Below are 19199 nucleotides of genomic sequence, written 5' to 3'. Positions count from 1 at the left end.
GGATTGAGCACCCTCGGGGAAAATTGGAAGCCCTCTTGGGGGGTCTTCAAAAAAATTTAATTCAAAATGGGGGTCCTCGGGTTGCTAAAGTTTGAGAACTGCTGTATTAGACTAGCAACTGATTGGAAAAAAGCAGGCTTTATTTTTTTTAACTCTGTGATAAAATGTTTCCATTAAAATCAAATGGAGACATTTGAATAGCCTAAAAGAGTCAGCTATCTAAATATGTTAAATACTGCAAGTCATTATTGAAGATTGTGGTGCTTGCATAGTTCTATTGACATTAAGTATCATACTCCACAGGAAGGATAGGTAGAACTCGGTCCTACTAGGAGCTCTGAAATTATAAAGATTGTCAGTTTGCAGTTGCACCCGGGAGGATTGGTTACATAAATTCCATTTTGTAGGGGGATGCTGCATTGAAATTACTTGTAACTAAGGAATTGAGATTTCCATCTCTATTAACTGGCAGCGTTTGAGTGATTACCTTGTCAGGTTGGGCTGGAAAATTAATCTAGCTGAAAAGCTTTCTTTCCAGGAGGGCAGAACATGATTTTAAAATCTATATTAAAAAGTAATTAAACATAAAGAAAGGAAACTGCATTTATTTTTCTGAACAAAGGAAATAAATGCAGTTTATTTTCACTGTTATGATACTGGGAATTAGTGGGCTAATCCTAATATGGCAATGTGCCTTACAAAGGCGAGGACTAATACTGTTCATCCCTGAGGCTGAAGTCCGGCAAGGCACTACAGCAGGTTCCTAACTATAAGCATGTGAGTTGTCTCATTGACTCAAAGTTAAGTATGTACCTAAAAGCTCTGCTCACTTGAAGTCCAAATGAATAGTCTCATTGACAGGCCAATTTGAGTGGGTGTGAGTTGCAGAATCATACCTATGGTGTTTGATTTTGCATGAAGGATTTTCAGACTGACCTCTATCATCTCTCTCCAGCCTTGGCTGACATTGCAGTTATGATTAGGATGAAAAAAATGTGGCTATTTGTATGAATGGAGCCCACTGGAAACTTTCAAACTCTCAAGCCGCTGCCATTAATGAGGCATGCTAATGCCTTAAATGGAAGAGCTTCCCCTTATTGGAGAAACAAAGACTTTTGTAGGCTCTATGAAGGCTCTAAATGAAGATCTTATTTCCCATATAAACTACCTAAACCTGAAACATAATAATAATTGAACATAGTTATCAACTATGGGACTGGGGTTTTCAAAGGTGCCTAAGGGATTTGGGTGCCTGCATGATGTTGAGATTCAATAGAAGTAGCATGCCCAACTCCCTTAGGCTTCTTTGAAAATCCCAGTGTATTACAATAGTTCTAAAATCATTGCTATGCAATGGCTGGGTCACCAAGAACTGAAAAAATGACACAAATGCCAGATGTTAAACCAAAGGGAAGTCAAAATTAAGATCCCTACATAAAACATGTAAATATAGTGATAGCTATATAGACGTCTATATTATATCATTCTTTACCATAAGAGTGGCATTGTTTTGGAGACTGGATATAATTTGGACTGATCTGAGGTAGCATCAGCAATACCTGTAGAATAGGCAGTAATATTAAATTTTTTAGCTTCCAAAAGTATGCTGGGTACTTTAGTTGTACAGTAAAACAAAGCCCTGCCCAATCTAATGGACAAATGATGCAAACTGACTCCCATACAGGACCGGCTCCAGGGTTTTGGCTTCCCCAAGCAGCCAAAACAAAACAAAAAAAAAGCCGCGATCGCGATCTGCGGCGGCAATTCGGTGGGAGGTCCTTCACTCCCAGGCGGAGCGAGGGACCGTCCGCCGAATTGCCGCCGAATACCTGGATGTGCTGCCCCTCTCCGGAGCGGCCGCCCCAAGCACCTGCTTGAGAAGCTGGTGCCTGGAGCCGGCCCTGCTCCCATATATGGGTCCTATTCCAGATCAGAGATCCATTGAAGTAGTACTAGATTATGTACACAATATACAGACAAGGAGTGTTGGAACAGATGAAGCATAATTAATATTTATTATATTTGCCTAGGTAGAATCTGGTATATTTTATATATAAAATCCTCTGTCCTCTTTTCTGTTCCTCATTTTTTTAACCCTTGCTTATTTGCCTGTATTTATCATTGTTTCTGTAGCTCATAATTAGGAAGTTCCAAGAAATACTATCACAAATTAAAAAAATTACCAGGTACTCAATTTTTAATTTAAATTTTCTGCCCTAACACACTGTCACTAAAGATCATTAACTGTTGTTGCAGTAAGGTGCACTGACTGGTGTAATTCACTAATTAATGATATATAACTGCCCTTTCTATTCGCAGTATGCAGTGACATCAGACTACTTATTTTATGTGTCAGGAAAGCCTCCTGCGATGCTGTCATGTTTGACAGATAACAGTATATAATTACTTGTTTTATCATGTATACCTAGTGTATGAATTAATGATAAGATATTAAATAACAAGCAGATGTGTTTTGCAAAGTAAAACATTAAATGATGGCAAGCAATGTTTGTGTTCACAGACTTCCTGTGTGGGATACTTGAGTTAATTTCAACTAGGTGGAGTCTGTGTGATCCAGAAATATTTCTTCTGTCTGGACTAAATATTTCATTTGTTAAAACAATGCCACTTTACACACAGAAGTAGTAACTGTTGAACAGTGTCACCCGATGAACCATCAGTGGAGATTTTTAAGAGCAGGTTAGACAACACCTGTCAAGTATAGATAATATTTGATCCTTCCATAAGTGCAGGAAATTGGATTAGATGATCTCTCGAGGTCCCTTCTAGTCCTATGATTCTATAAGGCAATATCTGAAGAGACAGATGGGGTCAAGAGACAGTTTTGAGATTAAGTGGAAACCAGTCTGTGCCTGTGTTGTGAAGGGAAGGAGCCAGAGGTGAGTGAGACATTGAGGAGGGCAAAGGATGGGCTGACAGTTAGGGTGAGGGAGATCTAGAGGTGGGACGGTGTGTCAGGTGGAGAGGGGGTTAAAGGAAAATAGCAGAGGAGATGGTATGGAGGGAAGAGAAGGGAATATGTCAAAAGTAGAAAGGTAGTGCTGTTTGTCAAGGAGTAAGGCAGTTCTGGAGAAGAGAACCTGTCTAAAATGAGGGAAGTCTGCAAGTGTTCAACAGCACAGGAACAAGAACAGATGCAGTGGAGAGCAATGTAGAGCACAGAGCAGTGGTGTAATGTGCCATTGTTGGTTTATCCATGGTACAAGCAGGTGGGGTGCTGCATGTTGAACAGTATGTAATGTATCAGTTACCCTCTGAGTCAGTCTGAATTAAAGTGTGTTACAGTAATCCAGCCCTGGAATGGGTAGCATGGATTACGAACAATCTCTTTACCTGTAACACATTAAAAATGATTGCATGGGTATAAAATCTGTAATCCATTCACCCTCCTTTTCTGATTGCATTTGCAGTAATCAGTCATATTTACTCTTCACCATCATGTCCCTGTGATTTTAACAAGGGAAGGGAAGGCCAGTAATGATTAATTGTTAGTAGGCAAATAAAATTTATGATGCTCTAAGATTCAAAATACCCTTTTTCCTTTTTAGGTGACTGATAGTGGAATATACAGTACAGCTTTTCTAAGCTAGTTTGCTTGTTTAAATATGAACCAGGTTAATATCTGAAACAAGCAAAAATTAACATCTGATGGTTACTCAGTAGTATACATGTAAAGAATGTTGTGCTGTTGTAACGCCAACAGACCCCAGTCGGGATCATACCTGGGATCTCTGGAGCTTAGTGCATGAGCCTCTACCACATGAGCTAAAAGCCAACTGGCTCTTAGCTAAGGCTGTAGAGCAAACTCATTAATATTCCCCCTCCCCCCACCGCCTGCTCCAAAATGGGACAGAACACCACATCCAGGAGGTGTATGGGTAACACTGTCACTTAACTTCCTAATCATCTTACTTCAGTTTCCAGTTGATCAGTGTATACATCACATACACTGCCACTGGAAATGATATTAACTGGTAACTTTATTTGGCAGTCTGAGCAGAGAGACCAAAGACTGCATAGAAGTGGTAAGTGAATTACACCCTTAACCTAGAGGCGGTTCCTTCAGGTCAAGATTGAGACTTGTTGATGAGGCTGTGTGGGAGAGCTATCCCATGCTGTTTCTGTTCAGTGGATAAATATAGAGCTTGGTTCTCCAGGGCTGTCAAGCCAAAACCTTTCACAAGCACTAAAATTCACACAGTTATTTTTAAAAGAATAATAGCTTTACCTTCCCATTCAATTCTGAAAAGGGTTATTTTGGTGTCAGCATGATTACTGCAGTTTTGGGGGTTATTGCTTCACATTAGAACACACACCATATGTTGAGTTGTTGGAACACATTGTAATACATGCTAATTCTAAAAGTTTCGTTATATTTGAATTCATTTCTATGAAAAGTTTTTTTATTGATCAGGCTAATTTATACTGCAGCTTTACTCTAGATGGTATTCAAGGAAATATCTTTGGATCTCAAAAGCACAGTTGGTTGTTAATGCTATTATTTCCTGTTCTTCTGTGGACTACTATTCTGATCCAGCCTGTTCGTCCCCATTTGTAGGTTACCCGTTGCTAAAATCCTGAGAGAGCACCTCTATCCCTAGGTGATGCTTCTGCGGTTGTGAAGAGTGGAGGCACTTGAGCTAGATCCCTACTGGTTTAAAAGGGAGGCAGGGCATTATCCAGGAAGGATCCTCAATTCTGGAAATAATTTCCTTCACTGTACACAGGTGCAAGGCTCGTCTGTTTTGTCTGACCCTTGTGGGGACAAGGGAATCGAAAGCTATAGAAGCCTCAAGAGGGTCTTTGTTTGTTAACAGGGGTGGTTATGATGATGGTTTGGTCAGGACTGGCTTATAAAGCAAGGCTCAAATTTGACTCTTATGTATGGGGTGGCATGGTATAAGTCACTGCAGAATTTGACCCTAAGGAGGCAAGTCTAATAGGGGGTCTGGGAGATTTTCTTTCTGATTTGTATATGTTTATATAAGTTTTTGTACACGCACCCTAGAGTAGCTGGGTTAAGTGCTTTTTATAAAGTGAAAAAAAAGATAGAAATACTTATTTCAGCTACTTCCCCTCTACCAGTTTTCCCAGAATTTCCCTTTGTCTGTTCCATTTGGACTCAAGCATGTTGATCTCCAGGACTACACTGTCATGCTATATCAGAGTATCTAGTATATCAGAACTGGTAGCCCATTGTCAAACCACGGACCTAAAGTATTCTAGTTTGATTGTTCTCAAGAATATAGAACTGTTGGTGTGATGCATTCATCCTATTGAACTGATTGATTTCAGGATCTAACTGGCTAAGCAATAAGACATGAATGTCCATTAATATGTTAATAGGGCCTTTTGACAGGAAAAATTAAGATAAATTCCGTAGACTTTTTTAGGTTTCAAAATGCATTAGGCTTTCCATTGTATTGCGTGAGTCTGTAACTAAAGATGACTAAAGGGCTAAACCAGTGTTTCAATTAGTAACGGAGATAAAAAGACTTTTATTATGGTGGCTTCTAAAGTGAGCTTTCTTCTTCTCTGACAAAGTAGTTTGACTTCATTTGTAGCCCTCAAAAGTGGTATAAATTAATGCCCCATATAGTATGCTAGAGTGGGAGCTGATTTATTTGTTTGGGTTTTTTTGTCACAATACCTCAGTAGTTAATATTGTGTAACTGCTGGTTGACATTTGACAGTTATCTTATCCTTTCTCTCTGTCTCTCCTTCCTACTTTTCTGTTGTATCCCCCATTGTAGCTTGGCAGATGCTAAGACTGTAAGTTCTTCATGGAAGGGACTTTTTAATCAGATATGCATATAATGCCTAGCTACAGTAGGGCTTTGATCTCTAATTGGGGCCTCTAGGTGCTACAGCAGTTCAAACAAATAAATAAATATTTCCCCATGTTCTTAAATGGGTGGGTGAGAAACAATTTTCTTATTCCACAGGAGTTTTTGAGATTTCAATTTAATTCCCCAATTTGAATCAAGACAAAAAATTGAAATCTTGAAAATTTTCAGGAACTGATAATACAAAAAAAAAAAAAATCAGATCAAGTCAATTGAAAAATTCATAACCACGAGGCAAGGGGTCATGGCAGCATTCTACATGGCTGGAGAAAGATGAGAATGGGTAAACTGTGGCTACCAGCGACAAGAGGAATTCCACACAGTTAGAAATTTCAGATCGATATCTGGTCCTCAATGTGGAAACTATGGAAGATACCTCACAAGATCCAGCAGGTCCAAGGAAACAGAGAAATGTATGGGACATACATGTGGATGGCAGCTCAGCCCAACCTGTAAGAAAATTAAGCTTCCCCACAAACAGGAAGGACACAGATTATTCTTGCTGGAGATTCAATACTCAGAAGAATCAAAAGAACATTCTACCAGGGACAGGTGGACAACAGGCCAGTGTGCTGCCTTCCCAGAGCCAAAACATGAGACGTCACTCTATTGGATAGGCTTCTGAAGTCAATGAGCCAGGATCCATTGGTGATGGTTCACACTGGCAGTAATGATAGTGTATTGCAGGATATTTTGCAGATAATAGATGACTTCAGGGAATTTGGAAGCATGCTGAAGAGGAAGACTGTCCAAATGATCTTCTCTGAGATCCTTCCTGTCCCATAAGTGAAGGAAGACAGAAGGCAGAAGATTTCGGAAGTGAACTGCTGGCTAGGTAAATGGTGTAAGCACAGGTGTAGTGGAGCCAGAATACCCTGGAACAGCGTTCCAACATTTTTGCTGCATGGGGGACACTGTTTTGCTCTCAAAATGGCATCCTCTGCTCCCTGTGACCTCGCACACACTGTATGTGCTAGTTCACGGCACGTGGAGGATCCCATTTTTGTAGAGCAAAATGGCATCCTCTGCACAGCATGTCCTTGCATGTGTGTGTGAGGTCACACTGGTGGGGACATTCCAGTAGTGTACAGCCCAGTCAGGACTACACCACTGGGTGGAGGGTTTTGGTTTTGTGGAACATTGATCCACCTTCTATGAGGAGAGGGGCTGTATTGTTTGGATGGCCTCCCCTCAATAGAAGGGGAACCAGTCTCGGGAACAGGCTGGCTAGAGTAGTCAGGAGGGTGTGAGACTAATAGCAAATGGGAAGGGTAAAAATAGGGAAGATATGAACACTCAGTTAGCAAAAAACTTAGATGTTGGGAATGAAATTAATCAAGGAACCAAAGGGCACGAAGAGAAGAAATACTTGAATTGCCTATACACCACTTCTAGGAGCCTGGGTAACAAACAAATGGAATTGAAATTGCTCATTTATGTGCAAATATTCTATCTACTTGGTATTACTGAAATCTGGTGTCATGATTTACACTATTGGAATGTTAAAATAAATGGTTATAACCTATTCAGGAAGGACTGAGTGGGCAAAAGTGGAGGGGAAGTAGCACTCTGTCTAAAATGGCATTACCTGTTTCCAAGTCCCTGATAACTCAGAAGAAAATGTTCTTGAATGCTGATAAATCCATGTCCTAACAGATAAAGCACAAGATAGATTATTAGGTGGTGTCTGCTACAGACCACCAAATCACATTAGGGAACAGGATGCCCAGCTCCTTATGCACCTATCTATAATATGTAGGATAAAAGCTGTATGATCACGGGGGACTTCAATTTTAGTGACATATGCTAGAGGTTTCATACTGCCAGTACTAAAACATTCTTAGAATTTCTGAGCATTATAGATGACTATTTTGTAACTTAAAGTGTTGCAGCCAACATTGGGGAAATCGTTTTTTAGACAGATAAAGAGTAACTGATCGATCACAGAACTAAAAATTAATGGTAGCTTAGGTACAAGTAATCATGACTTGATCACATTTATAATATGCAAGCAGAATGAAGTCCATACCAATCGATATTTTGTGCTTTAATGGGGCCAATTTTACAAAGCTAAAAACAATTATGAGCCAATTCATCTGGGAGGAATAATTTAATCTGAAAAATTTGAATAATAATTGAGAATCATTTGACAACAATTTACTGGATGCCCAAAAGCCACAATCCCACAATTGAGGAAGAAGGTCATACTGGTTTAAAAAATGACCTGGTTTAGAGGAGAAGTGAAGATACATATAAAAACTAATATATATAACAAATGGAAGAGAAGTGAAGTTGATTGTAATGAAAGTAAATCAGAAATTAGGAATTGTAGAAAATTGATAAGGAAAGCAAAAGGACACAAGGAGAAATCTATGGCCAGCAGAATTAAGGACAATAAGGAGGAGATTTTAAAAATGTATTAGGGGCAAAAAGAATCCTGATAATGGTATTGGTCTATTCCTAGATGGAAGTGGCAGGATTATCAATAATAATGCAGAAAAGGCAGAAATATTAAATACATATTTCTGTTTTGTATTTGTAGGAAAAACAGATGATATAGCCTCATCATATGATGATGATAACACTCTTTCCATTCCACTAGTATCACTGGAGGATGTTAAACAGAAGCTACTGAAGTCAGACATTTTAAAATCAGCAGGTCCAGATAACTTGCATCCAGGAGTTTAAAAAGAACTGGCATAAAAGCTCACTGGACCATTACTGTTGATTTTCAATAATTATTGTAACACAGGACAACATCCAGAAGACTGGAAGAAAGCTAGTGTTGTTGTACCAATATTTAAAAAGAGTAAACGGGATGACCTGGTTACGTATAGGCCTGTTAGCCTGACATTGATCCCAGGCAAGATAATGGAGCAGCCGATACAGGATTCAATTAATAAAGAATTAAAGGAGGGTAATTAATGCAAATCAAATGTTTATGGAAGATAGATCCTGTCAAACTAACTTGATATCTTTTTATGATGAGATTACAAGTTTGGATGATAAAGATAATATTGACATAATAGACTTCTGTCATGCTTTTACTTGGTACCACATGACATCTTGATTAAAAAACTAGACCAATATAAAATTAATATGCATACATTAAATGGATTAAAAACAGACTAACTGTAAGGTCTCAACATATAATTGTAAATGGGGAATTGTCATCAAGCAGATGTGTTTTCAGTACTGTCCTTTAGGGGTCAGTGCTTTACCCTATGCTATTTAACATTGTTATCAGTGATCTGGAAGAAAACATAAAATCATCACTAAAGTTTGCAGATTTCACAAAAATTGGCGGAGTGGTAAAGAATGGAGAGGTCAGGTCACTGATTCAGAGCAATATGGATCGCTTGGTAAACTGGGCAAAAACAAACAATATGCATTTTAATATGGCTAAATATATACATCTAGGACCAAAGAATGTAGGTCATACTTACAAGATGGTGGACTCTATCTTGGGAAGCAGCGACTCTGAAAAAGATTTGGGGGTTGTAGTGGGATAATCAGCTGAACATGAGCTCGCAATGTGATGCGGTGGCTAAAAGAGCAAATGCAATCCTTGGATGCATAAACGGAGGAATCTTGAATAGAAGCAGAGGTTATTTTACCTCTGTCTTTGGCACTGGTGTGACTGCTGCTGGAATACCATGTCCATTTTTGGTGCCCACAATTCAAGAAGTACGCTGGTAAATGGAAGAGGGTTCAGAGAAGAGTCACGAGAATAAGTAAAGGTTTAGAAAACATGCCTTATAATGATAGACTTAAAGGGTATGTCTACATTGCAGTGTAAGCCGAGGGTTTGAACTCAGGGTTAAGCCTAACCCCGCTTCCTCTCCACACAAATTGCACTAACCCAGGGCTCAGATCAGTTACATCACTTGCTGCAGTACTTGTGGTGTGAGCAGCTCTTTCTTGTTTCCTTTGTATTTCACCTTTCAATTTCTGTGACTGTGTTTTTCTGCTGGAGACAGCTTACCATGTTGTTCTCAGTTCAGATGCAGAGGAGATACATCCCCTGTGCTCTTATGGAGGTGTCTCTTTTGTTCTTTTCTTATTTAGTTTTGGTAAACCATATTGCCTGAAAGTGCTGATTGTAAGTATAGGTTGCACTTTGTATGAAAATACATAAAAATAGCAACTGCTGCCCTACAGCAGTGCCACAGCATTGCTTATGGTTCTCTTCCCTCCAGCAGCAGAGCTCCTAGGGAAGGGAAAGAAAAGCAACCTGAGTATCACAGTCAGGAATGTTGGGGGCACTGGGTTTCTGAAGAACAGCCCATTGTCACTAACACTCAGCACTGACAGTGAAGCCCTGCATATTTTGGCAAACTTGATCTAACTTCTGCAACAGGGTCCCCAGATTTCTGTGACACTCAGAACTGGAAAAATCTACAGCAGCGTCAGGTAAAATAAAGAATAGAGGATTTTTTTGAATTAAACATGAAAATTAACACAGAATCAGTGCACTATCCATGTAGCATTTATTTGATTTACTCGGCTTCTAAATGCTCAGTGTGCCACAGACCTTTGTACTGACAAAGCAAAACAGTATTTTGGAGTTGTAGGGGGAAAGGAGATGGTGGCAGCTGGGTAGCAGACCGCTGATGCTTTTGCCAGCAGGAAAGGTTTAGAAGGTGTTATGGTATGAGTATATTAGCTGGATGTTAGTGCTATAAGGATCAGCAGTAAGGTACAGTAGCTATCATTGCTGACATTTAATTTTTCATCACTAGCAAATCAACACCCAGTTGAGTTTATAACTCCAGTCTATATTTTGACCTGTCAGCAGGAACACAATAGTGCATGAGTTTACGCTCTGTTCTCTGTTTGGTGGGTTGTTGTTTTTTGTAGCCATGAGATCATAAGCACAATTAAAAACCAAACGAACAAAACCCCAACCCTTAGTTTCTAGGGTGCAATTTTGTAGCAAGGTTGGGTTCTATGGCAAATTCCATGGTCATGGAATTGTGGAAAATATATGGGGCTCTGCTTGCTAATATAATTAGAGGTCCATACATGCACTGAAAAGCTCAGTGATACTTGTCTGTGCACTGGTATCACAGGGGCAGTGTGTCACCATGTCTCAGTGGGTCACAATTGAGAATACCAAATTCAGGACAAGCTCTTGGGAAAAAGGGCAGACAGACCCCAAAACTGGTGGTTATTCTTCCATGAGAGATACCAATCCAGCAACAAAAGTAAACTTCTGTCTCACCACACTGGCTAACAAGTCAGAATTGCATCCTCCTAGGGTATTCCAGTGCTGTATTCAACCCAGACACTAGACTTAATGATGAGTGGTTATTTAAAACCAATTTCATCAATCAAAGGGTTCTCTTGATCCCAAAGAACCAGCCACATACCCAGGTCAATATATAACTCAGATCTTACCCAATAATCATGCTGTTGCTAAGCCATTAGTATCTAATATCTAAAGGTTTATTTATATATATATAAAAGAAAGGTGAGTTAAAATTGGTTAAAGGAATCAAATGCATACAACAATTGCGAAGTTCTTGGATCAGGCTTGTAGCAGTGATAGAATAAACCACTGGCTGGTTAAGTCTCTGGTTGCTTCCAAATCATTGGAAAGTCCTCAGTCCTTTGGTTAGAATGCTCCCATTAGTATAAATTCATAGTCTAGAGATTTGAGCAGGAAAGAGGCAAAATAGAGATGTTTTCGGGGCCCTTTATAGCTTCTGTCAAGTGAAGGGAAACCCATTTTTCTAGTTTGTGGAAAATTACAGGTAACAAGATGAAGTTTGGAGTCACATGGGCAAGTCACATGTCTATGTATGTTTCGCTTAGTCATAGCAGAAGCCATTACTCATATTCTAATTAAAATGTCCTCAGGAAAGTCCATTAAGTGTAGATAAAAACAATGAGGAGTCTTTGTGGCACCTTAGAGACTAACAAATTTATTTGGGCTTAAGCTTTCGTGGGCTAAAACCAACTTCATCAGATGCATGGAGTGAAAAATACAGTAAAATACACTCTCACAGACCTTGGGAGACAGGCCAGTCCTCGCTTACAGACAGCCCCCCAACCTGAAGCAAATACTCACCAGCAACTACACACCACACAACAAATACACTAACTCAGGAACCAATCCCTGCAACAAACCCCGTTGCCAACTCTGTCCACATATCTATTCAAGGGACACCATCATAGGACCTAACCACATCAGCCACACCATCAGGGACTCGTTCACCTGCACATCTACCAATGTGATATATGCCATCATGTGCCAGCAATGCCCCTCTGCCATGTACATTGGCCAAACTGGACAGTCTCTACGCAAAAGAATAAATGGACACAAATCAGACATGAAGAATTGTGAAGAACTTCAAAAAAACTCACAAAACTAAGTGATTGGGCAACAAAATGGCAAATGAAATTTAATGTGGATAAATGTAAAGTAATGCACATTGAGAAAAATAACCCCAACTATACATACAATATGATGGGGGCTAATTTAGCTATAACTAATCAGGAAAAAGATCTTGGAGTCATCATGGATAGTTCTCTGAAGACGTCCACGCACTGTGCAGCGGCAGTCAAAAAAGCAAACAGGATGTTAGAAATCATTAAAAAGGGGATAGAGAATAAGACTGAGAATATCTTATTGCCCTTATATAAATCCATGGTACGCCCATGTCTTGAATTCTGCATACAGATGTGGTCTCCTCATCTCAAAAAAGATATACTGGCATTAGAAAAGGTTCAGAGAAGGGCAACTAAAATGATTAGGGATTTGGAACGGGTCCCATATGAGGAGAGTTTAAAGAGGCTAGGACTTTTTAGCTTGGAAAAGAGGAAACTAAGGGGGGATATGATAGAAGTGTATAAAATTATGAGTGGTGTGGAGAAAGTGAATAAGGAAAAGTTATTTACTTGTTCCCGTAATATAAGATCTAGAGGCCACCAAATGAAATTAATGGGCAGCAGGTTTAAAACAAATAAAAGGAAGTTCTTCTTCACACAGCACATATTCAACTTGTGGAACTCCTTGCCTGAGGGGGTTGTGAAGGCTAGGACTATAACAGGGTTTAAAAGAGAACTGGATAAATTCATTCAGGTTAAGTCCATTAATGGCTATTAGCCAGGATGGGTAAAGAATGGTGTCCCTAGCCTCTGTTTGTCAGAGGGTGGAGATGGAGAGAGGATCACTTGATCATTACCTGTTAAGTTCACTCCCTCTGGAACACCTGGCATTGGCCACTGTTGGTAGACAGGATACTGGGCTGGATAGACCTTTGGTCTGACCCAGTACGGCCATTCTTATGTTCTTATGTAACATTCAAAAACCAGTAGGAGAGCACTTCAGTCTCCCTTCAAAAATGGACTTCAACAAGAAACTGCAGAACTGGAATTCATTTGCAAACTTGACACTATTAAATTAGGCCTTAATAAAGACTGAGAGTGGCTGGGTCACTACAAAAAGTAATTTTCCCTATGTTGATATTCACCCCTTCTTGTCATCTGTTGGGAATAGGCTACATCCACCCTGTTTGAATGAGCCTCGTTAGCACTGACACCCCCCCCACTTGGTAAGGCAACTCCCAGAATAGATATTTCACTCCATGCATCTGATGAAGTTGGTTTTAGCCCATGAAAGCTTATGCCCAAATACATTTGTTAGTTTCTAACATGGTACAAAGACTCCCCGTTGTTTTTGCTGACACAGACTAACATGGCTACCCCTTCTGATAAGTGTAGATAGGCATCTTCCATGGGCCATTGTGAGTTAAGTGCTCTTTGATGGTCCATTCAACTTGAATAGTCTCTTCACAAGGTGCTGGCTAAATACCTTGTGGGTGTTATCCAGAAACAAACACATTTGAAATAAAGGTACATAGTTAATATTCATAACTTGAGATACAAAAATGATACAGGCATAAAAATGGCATAATGATATTCAGCAAATAACTTTTTCATAGACATTTTACATGCCACACTCTGTACAAGATTTGTTGCAGTTATATAACAGTGGTAGCAACAATGATCTACATGGTCATATTTAACCTGATAGCATTACACAGTGTGCTACTAACCACTCCCAAATTAGTATAATCCTTTTTTGCAGCAGCAGCAAACACCATAAAATAATGTGCAGAAGTTGCTGTGTACATATGCCTGTGCTTCATATTCTCTTTTTTCCATTATATCATGCCACCAGAAATTTAGCTAGTACTGTGAACCTAGTGAGCCCCAGATAAGTCAGGCTCCATGTCTACAATAGTTTGAATTGCTCTATGAATTAACATTGCAGCAGGTATTCAGTCTGTTGTGAGATTTTATCAGGGTACAAATTTCTCCATCATATCAGATCTCCATATAAATAAATTCCTTTCAGGCTTGTATGTAAGGTTCACAGCTTTGACTAAGTATCTACCTACATATCTAATAAACTACCAATTGGTGACTTCATGTTTCTAGGAAAAACTTTTAATGAGTTCCAGTATCTGTTAAGAACTTATCACTGGCCTCCCTATGGTAAAGAAACAAAGGATACCTATTGGATCAAAGGTAGAATATATAGCAATTAATGACACTGCAGTGCCCATGCAGTCAGTCTGGTCTTCAAGCCCTTAGATATGTGCTGGTTTTATTTAAATCAGAGATATAACAACACCGACATTTCAAAAGGAGTTAGGAAAGATCTAAGCTGATGTAATTTTCTTTGTACCTCCACTAACAGCTGTTCCCAAAAAGCTCACGCTGCTCCTGTTGTTTGAACACTTCAAACAGTTATTTTAGAAGAGAGAACCTAACAACTTTCCAAAATGCTTTGCTGTTCAAGCAACTTTTTAGTCCTGCTAAATACTGATGGAAGCGAATAGGACATATACTGAGTGGTTTTGAAGAGCTCAGCATCATTTGATCAGTTGACCTTTGTGCTTTGTTCACAGATATTGACGAGTGTGCTGAAGGACGGCATTATTGCCGTGAGAATACCATGTGTGTAAATACACCGGGGTCTTTCATGTGTATCTGCAGAACAGGATACATACGAATTGATGATTACTCCTGCACAGGTAGGAGCTGATTATTTATCAAAGGAATATAACTGAGAGTCATATTAATACCCTCAAATGCTATTCTAAAATTTGTTCTAGTTAACTTGTTATTTTATATGAAAATTCTATACAACAAAAGAAGCACCAGAATAATTACAGAAGTACAGTTTTCAGAAAAGCTAGTGCATATTGAAAGTCATACACATGTTGCATCATTTCCTCAATATAGAAACCAAGACAGCTTGCTGTATTAAATACACACTTTTTATCTTGTATTTGTAGGGAAAAGGGGATTGGATGAGAGAGCCTGACAAGGGAAAAGAGCACTATGGTAATCCTATAGGGCCGGATGGTGCCCAGCTTCCACATAGGACACAATATGGGATACTTTGGGGGTTTGTGCACCCCTAACACAGGGGCAGGGCACAACTGCAGTCCTTGTGTCTTCTGAGTGCAAGGTTTATGTACTAGTGTTGGCACTAGTCTCCAAAATATGGAGGGAGGGAGTGGGGAATGGGGCTTTCCCACTAGCCCGCAGAGCTTGCCAGGCACAGAGGTGAGTGGACATTGTGTAGCATCGTGGCTACACTCACCCTACGCTCCTTAGAGTACTGGGAGTCCCTTCCCTACCACTTCCAACAAAGCCTTTCTGTATCATTATCTAGTATCAGGGGGTAGCCATGTTAGTCTGTAACCACAAAAACAGTGAGGAGTCCGGTGGCACCTTAAAGACCAACAGATTTATTTGGGCATAAGTTTTCGTGGGTAAAAACCCCACTTCGAAAGCTTATGCCCAAATAAATCTGTTAGTCTTTAAGGTGCCACCGGACTCCTCATTGTTTTTGTATCATTATCTATATCATTATCCACCATCTAAATGGAGCTTGCATGACCTCTCACAGAGCTAAATGTGCTGTGTTAGATGCATGTTTTTCTCTTCTTTTGGGATTCTCCTATATCAGGGAGTCCACAACTGCACTCCCAGGGCAGCACTCTGTTTTCCTTCGTGCCACTGGAGTGCAGGATCTGCCCCCTCTCTACAACTTCCACTCTTGCCTCTTTGCCACTAGCTTCCTCTCGGGATAGACTCAGCTCCATGTGGGCTTCCTTCAGGACAGCTCTGTTCTCACCTTCTTCTGTTCTATTAAAAACCAATTTGGGGTATAAAATGATCATTTAAAATCTAATACAGCAACATTTTAAAAGGTATTACTTCTCCCAGCCATGCTGACTGCTGCGGCTCCTGGGAGGGGCTTGTTAATTTCCACATTAGACAGATAGGGCAGATGCTATTCAAAGGTGTGGGACATTCGTTTGGTGGAGAAAAATGTGTGTGGGGAAAAATGATATTTTATTTAGCCTGTGGAATCCATTTGTTCTTTATGCAAAAGAAAATATTTGTGCTGTAAAACCTTCTTGGAGTTCATTTGCTCTAGACTGATATAGCCTGTAAATGGAAGTTAGTGTTTGGAATGAATATATCTTGTACACTGGACCCTTTAATTTATTCTGTCCCTGAAGTCACCCTTGTAAGTTCATGCATATAGAGTGTTGAAACCTGAGAATATCTTGCAGCTAGGATTCTCTGTGTGCCCCAGATTTGCTGAAATGCATAGCTGTAAAATATAATTTAAAAAACCTGGATGCCTCTACCAAATTTTAAAACTGGCTAGAAGTTCTTTAGACATTGCCTTTCTCAGCATCTCCAAACCAAGCTCTGTCCCACATCCTGAAATAAGTCCACCTCTGCCTCGATATAACGCTGTCCTTGGGACCCAAAACATCTTATCGCATTATAGGTGAAACCGCGTTATATCGAACTTGCTTTGATCCACCGGAGTGCGCAGCCCCGCCCCCCCGGAGTGCTGCTTTACCGCGTTATATCCGAATTCGTGTTATATCGGGTCGCGTTATATCGGGGTAGAGGTGTATAATAGAATTTCTAATGGAATCAACCACACTTTTTGAAATAACAAGATTAATTATTTCCTCTCTCCATCCCTCTCCCATCCCCACTCTACACTTTCTGCCCATCCTGATCAAAGAAGGAAACTCCAAAACAGGAGGAAGTGGATTGAACAGGACTCCCCAGACATCTTTTGGTTGAGAGGAACCTTAGATATTGTGACTGCTTGTGACACACCCATGTCTGAACAGCAGTGCAGCTTGCAATGTTTTGGAAATATTTCCTAAAAGCACCCACCCTGGGACAAGAGGTTCTTCTAGAGTGAATTTGCCTCACTGGATATGTTTGTTTGATGCTGTGATATTACCCTGAAAAGGCACTGTCTCTTGACAGTGGAATGTTTGCTAATGACAACTAGAGAAGCTATTAGGAATACATTCTATGGAGGTACTTTGTTCTTCTAGTCTTTCAATTACTTCTGAGCATTTCCAGTGCAGCCATTAGTAGTTAACTGAAATATGCAGAACTACGAGGCTCCTCCATTGCATTTCAATCAACTATGAGGTATTCTAAAAGTGAATGATTGAAAAGATAATTATTTTAAAAAAATCTGTGTAATACATAGATTACTTTTTAAGTCAACTGCTTTGATCCGTAAAAAGCACTTTATGCTTTTATTAGCCTGTATTCCTGACACAGAAAGCATTTTCACTACAGCAATTTGTTTAAGCAGGTAGAAGGACCGTAAATCTGCATATGAGATTGCTGTAGCCTTACCATAGTGATGGGAGCATGAATTTATCTCTGCAGTGGGTTTGCCATCTATTCTTTTAATAATGTGCTTCACATGCTAACTTTTAATTTTTGAGGCATTAACGTGAACTGCTTCCCCCAGTTATAAAGCTGATAGGAGTTGTGAACATAAATAATGAAGGTACGTCATCATTACTTTAACATGTACTTTGAGGAGATTTTCCTTGATATCCACTGTTAAGGTACTTAACATTGACTGCCTTGAAGAAATTCATTGTGTTCTAAGAACCTATGGAGGTTCTAAATAGCAAAAACACTGGTTCAGGTTATGTTGCAGCAAGATGTGTTTAACACAGCAGTGCTGAATAATGCTGGGAGAGAGCTAGCACTTGCTGAAAAGAAAAGAAGATAATAATGTGGGTTATTATGTTTAGATACAGCAGACTCTTCAGAAACACCATTTCCCCCCATAGAAGGCAGTAATACTTTTTAAATGTGCAATTTACAGAAAAACCCATTATACTTCCATATATTGTGTTCTATATTTTAAAGAGGAGGGGGTATTTTACAGGAGGGGGTAAGGAGTGCGGGCTCCGGGCAGTGCTTACCTCAGGCGGCTCCCGGGAAGCAGGCAGCATATTATATGTAATCCTGTCCTGGCTTCTCAATGCTTGTGCTTATAGCAAGTGTAATAAGCATTCTTTACACTAGTGCACCTTTTCTTGGATTTACCATGCTGTACAACTGAATCAGGTATTCGGCTCTACTTTACTTTCTTCAGTAGCTAACACTTTTGCCATGTCTTCATTCATGCTGTGGGAGATTCTTGGTGCTTGCTGAAGCACCTCTGAAACTGATAAAGAAAACAAAGCAGTGAAGGGCAGACATTCCGGAATGTTAGGAATATGGGAAATAAGCAACAACTGACCGCCCAACCTCACTCCGATTCCTAAATGTAAACTTCGGCAAGTGTATTTCAGCTTTCACCATCTATTGTAGCACTGTGTGAGCAAATCCACTTGTGGCATTTCATTATATAATGATGATTGATAATTTTGGTTATATAAAAACTGACTTGTGTCTATGTAATAGCTGACTTACTGTGAGTTGAACTCAAAACTGTTTGTGGCGCATAATTAGGAATGTTAGTAAACTATATGGAAGAAAACATTCCACAGTTTGACATTAATATGTCATTATTTGCACATGGTGGCTGTAGCAGAGGTATGAATCTTGATGATAAAATGAGTAAGTTATCTCAATTCCATTTGTTAGCAGACTAATGTAAAATGTTGTACTCTCTCCACTCTGAAACTTACACACACACAACTCAGCACGGGTGCATAGAAGCAAGGAGACTGAATTTATTTTTTCTTAGATGAAAAACCTAAAAAGAAATCTGTACTATCTGTCTCTGTCAGAGTCCTACGCACAAAAGAAACAATTTAGCTATAACAGCCTCCAAAGCAGCCAAAATCTCTCCATGGCTTATTTATGGAAATGTTACATTATATCTATATCCAAATTGATTTTCACAACAGGAGAGGTAGTGAACGCATACGTGTATGATTTTTGTTATTTGCAGTTGTCTTAGTAGTGAGTTTTATATAGATTGGATCAGTCAAAAAATGCTCAGAATCTATT

The 19199-nt window shown here is 39.6% G+C and overlaps 1 protein-coding gene across 3 annotated transcripts in view; it reads left to right on the top strand.

The window, feature by feature from the left end:
- The window catches only part of NELL2 (neural EGFL like 2), a 225822-nt gene that overhangs the window by 119335 nt on the left and 87288 nt on the right, over positions 1–19199 (top strand). For 2 of the 3 annotated variants that reach the window (XM_054024787.1, XM_054024796.1), the window contains exon 13: positions 14789–14914. The exons of the other annotated variant lie outside the window; for it this stretch is intronic. In XM_054024787.1, coding sequence (XP_053880762.1) covers positions 14789–14914 — 126 coding nt within the window. The remainder of the gene's footprint in view (positions 1–14788; positions 14915–19199) is intronic. 3 annotated transcript variants of the gene reach the window in all.

Source organism: Malaclemys terrapin, chromosome 1 (assembly GCF_027887155.1).
Source record: "Malaclemys terrapin pileata isolate rMalTer1 chromosome 1, rMalTer1.hap1, whole genome shotgun sequence".
In the NCBI taxonomy this organism is placed as follows: Eukaryota; Metazoa; Chordata; order Testudines; family Emydidae; genus Malaclemys; species Malaclemys terrapin.
The sequence above is the reverse complement of the archived record's forward strand: the minus strand, read 5'-3'. Positions and strand labels throughout refer to the sequence as shown.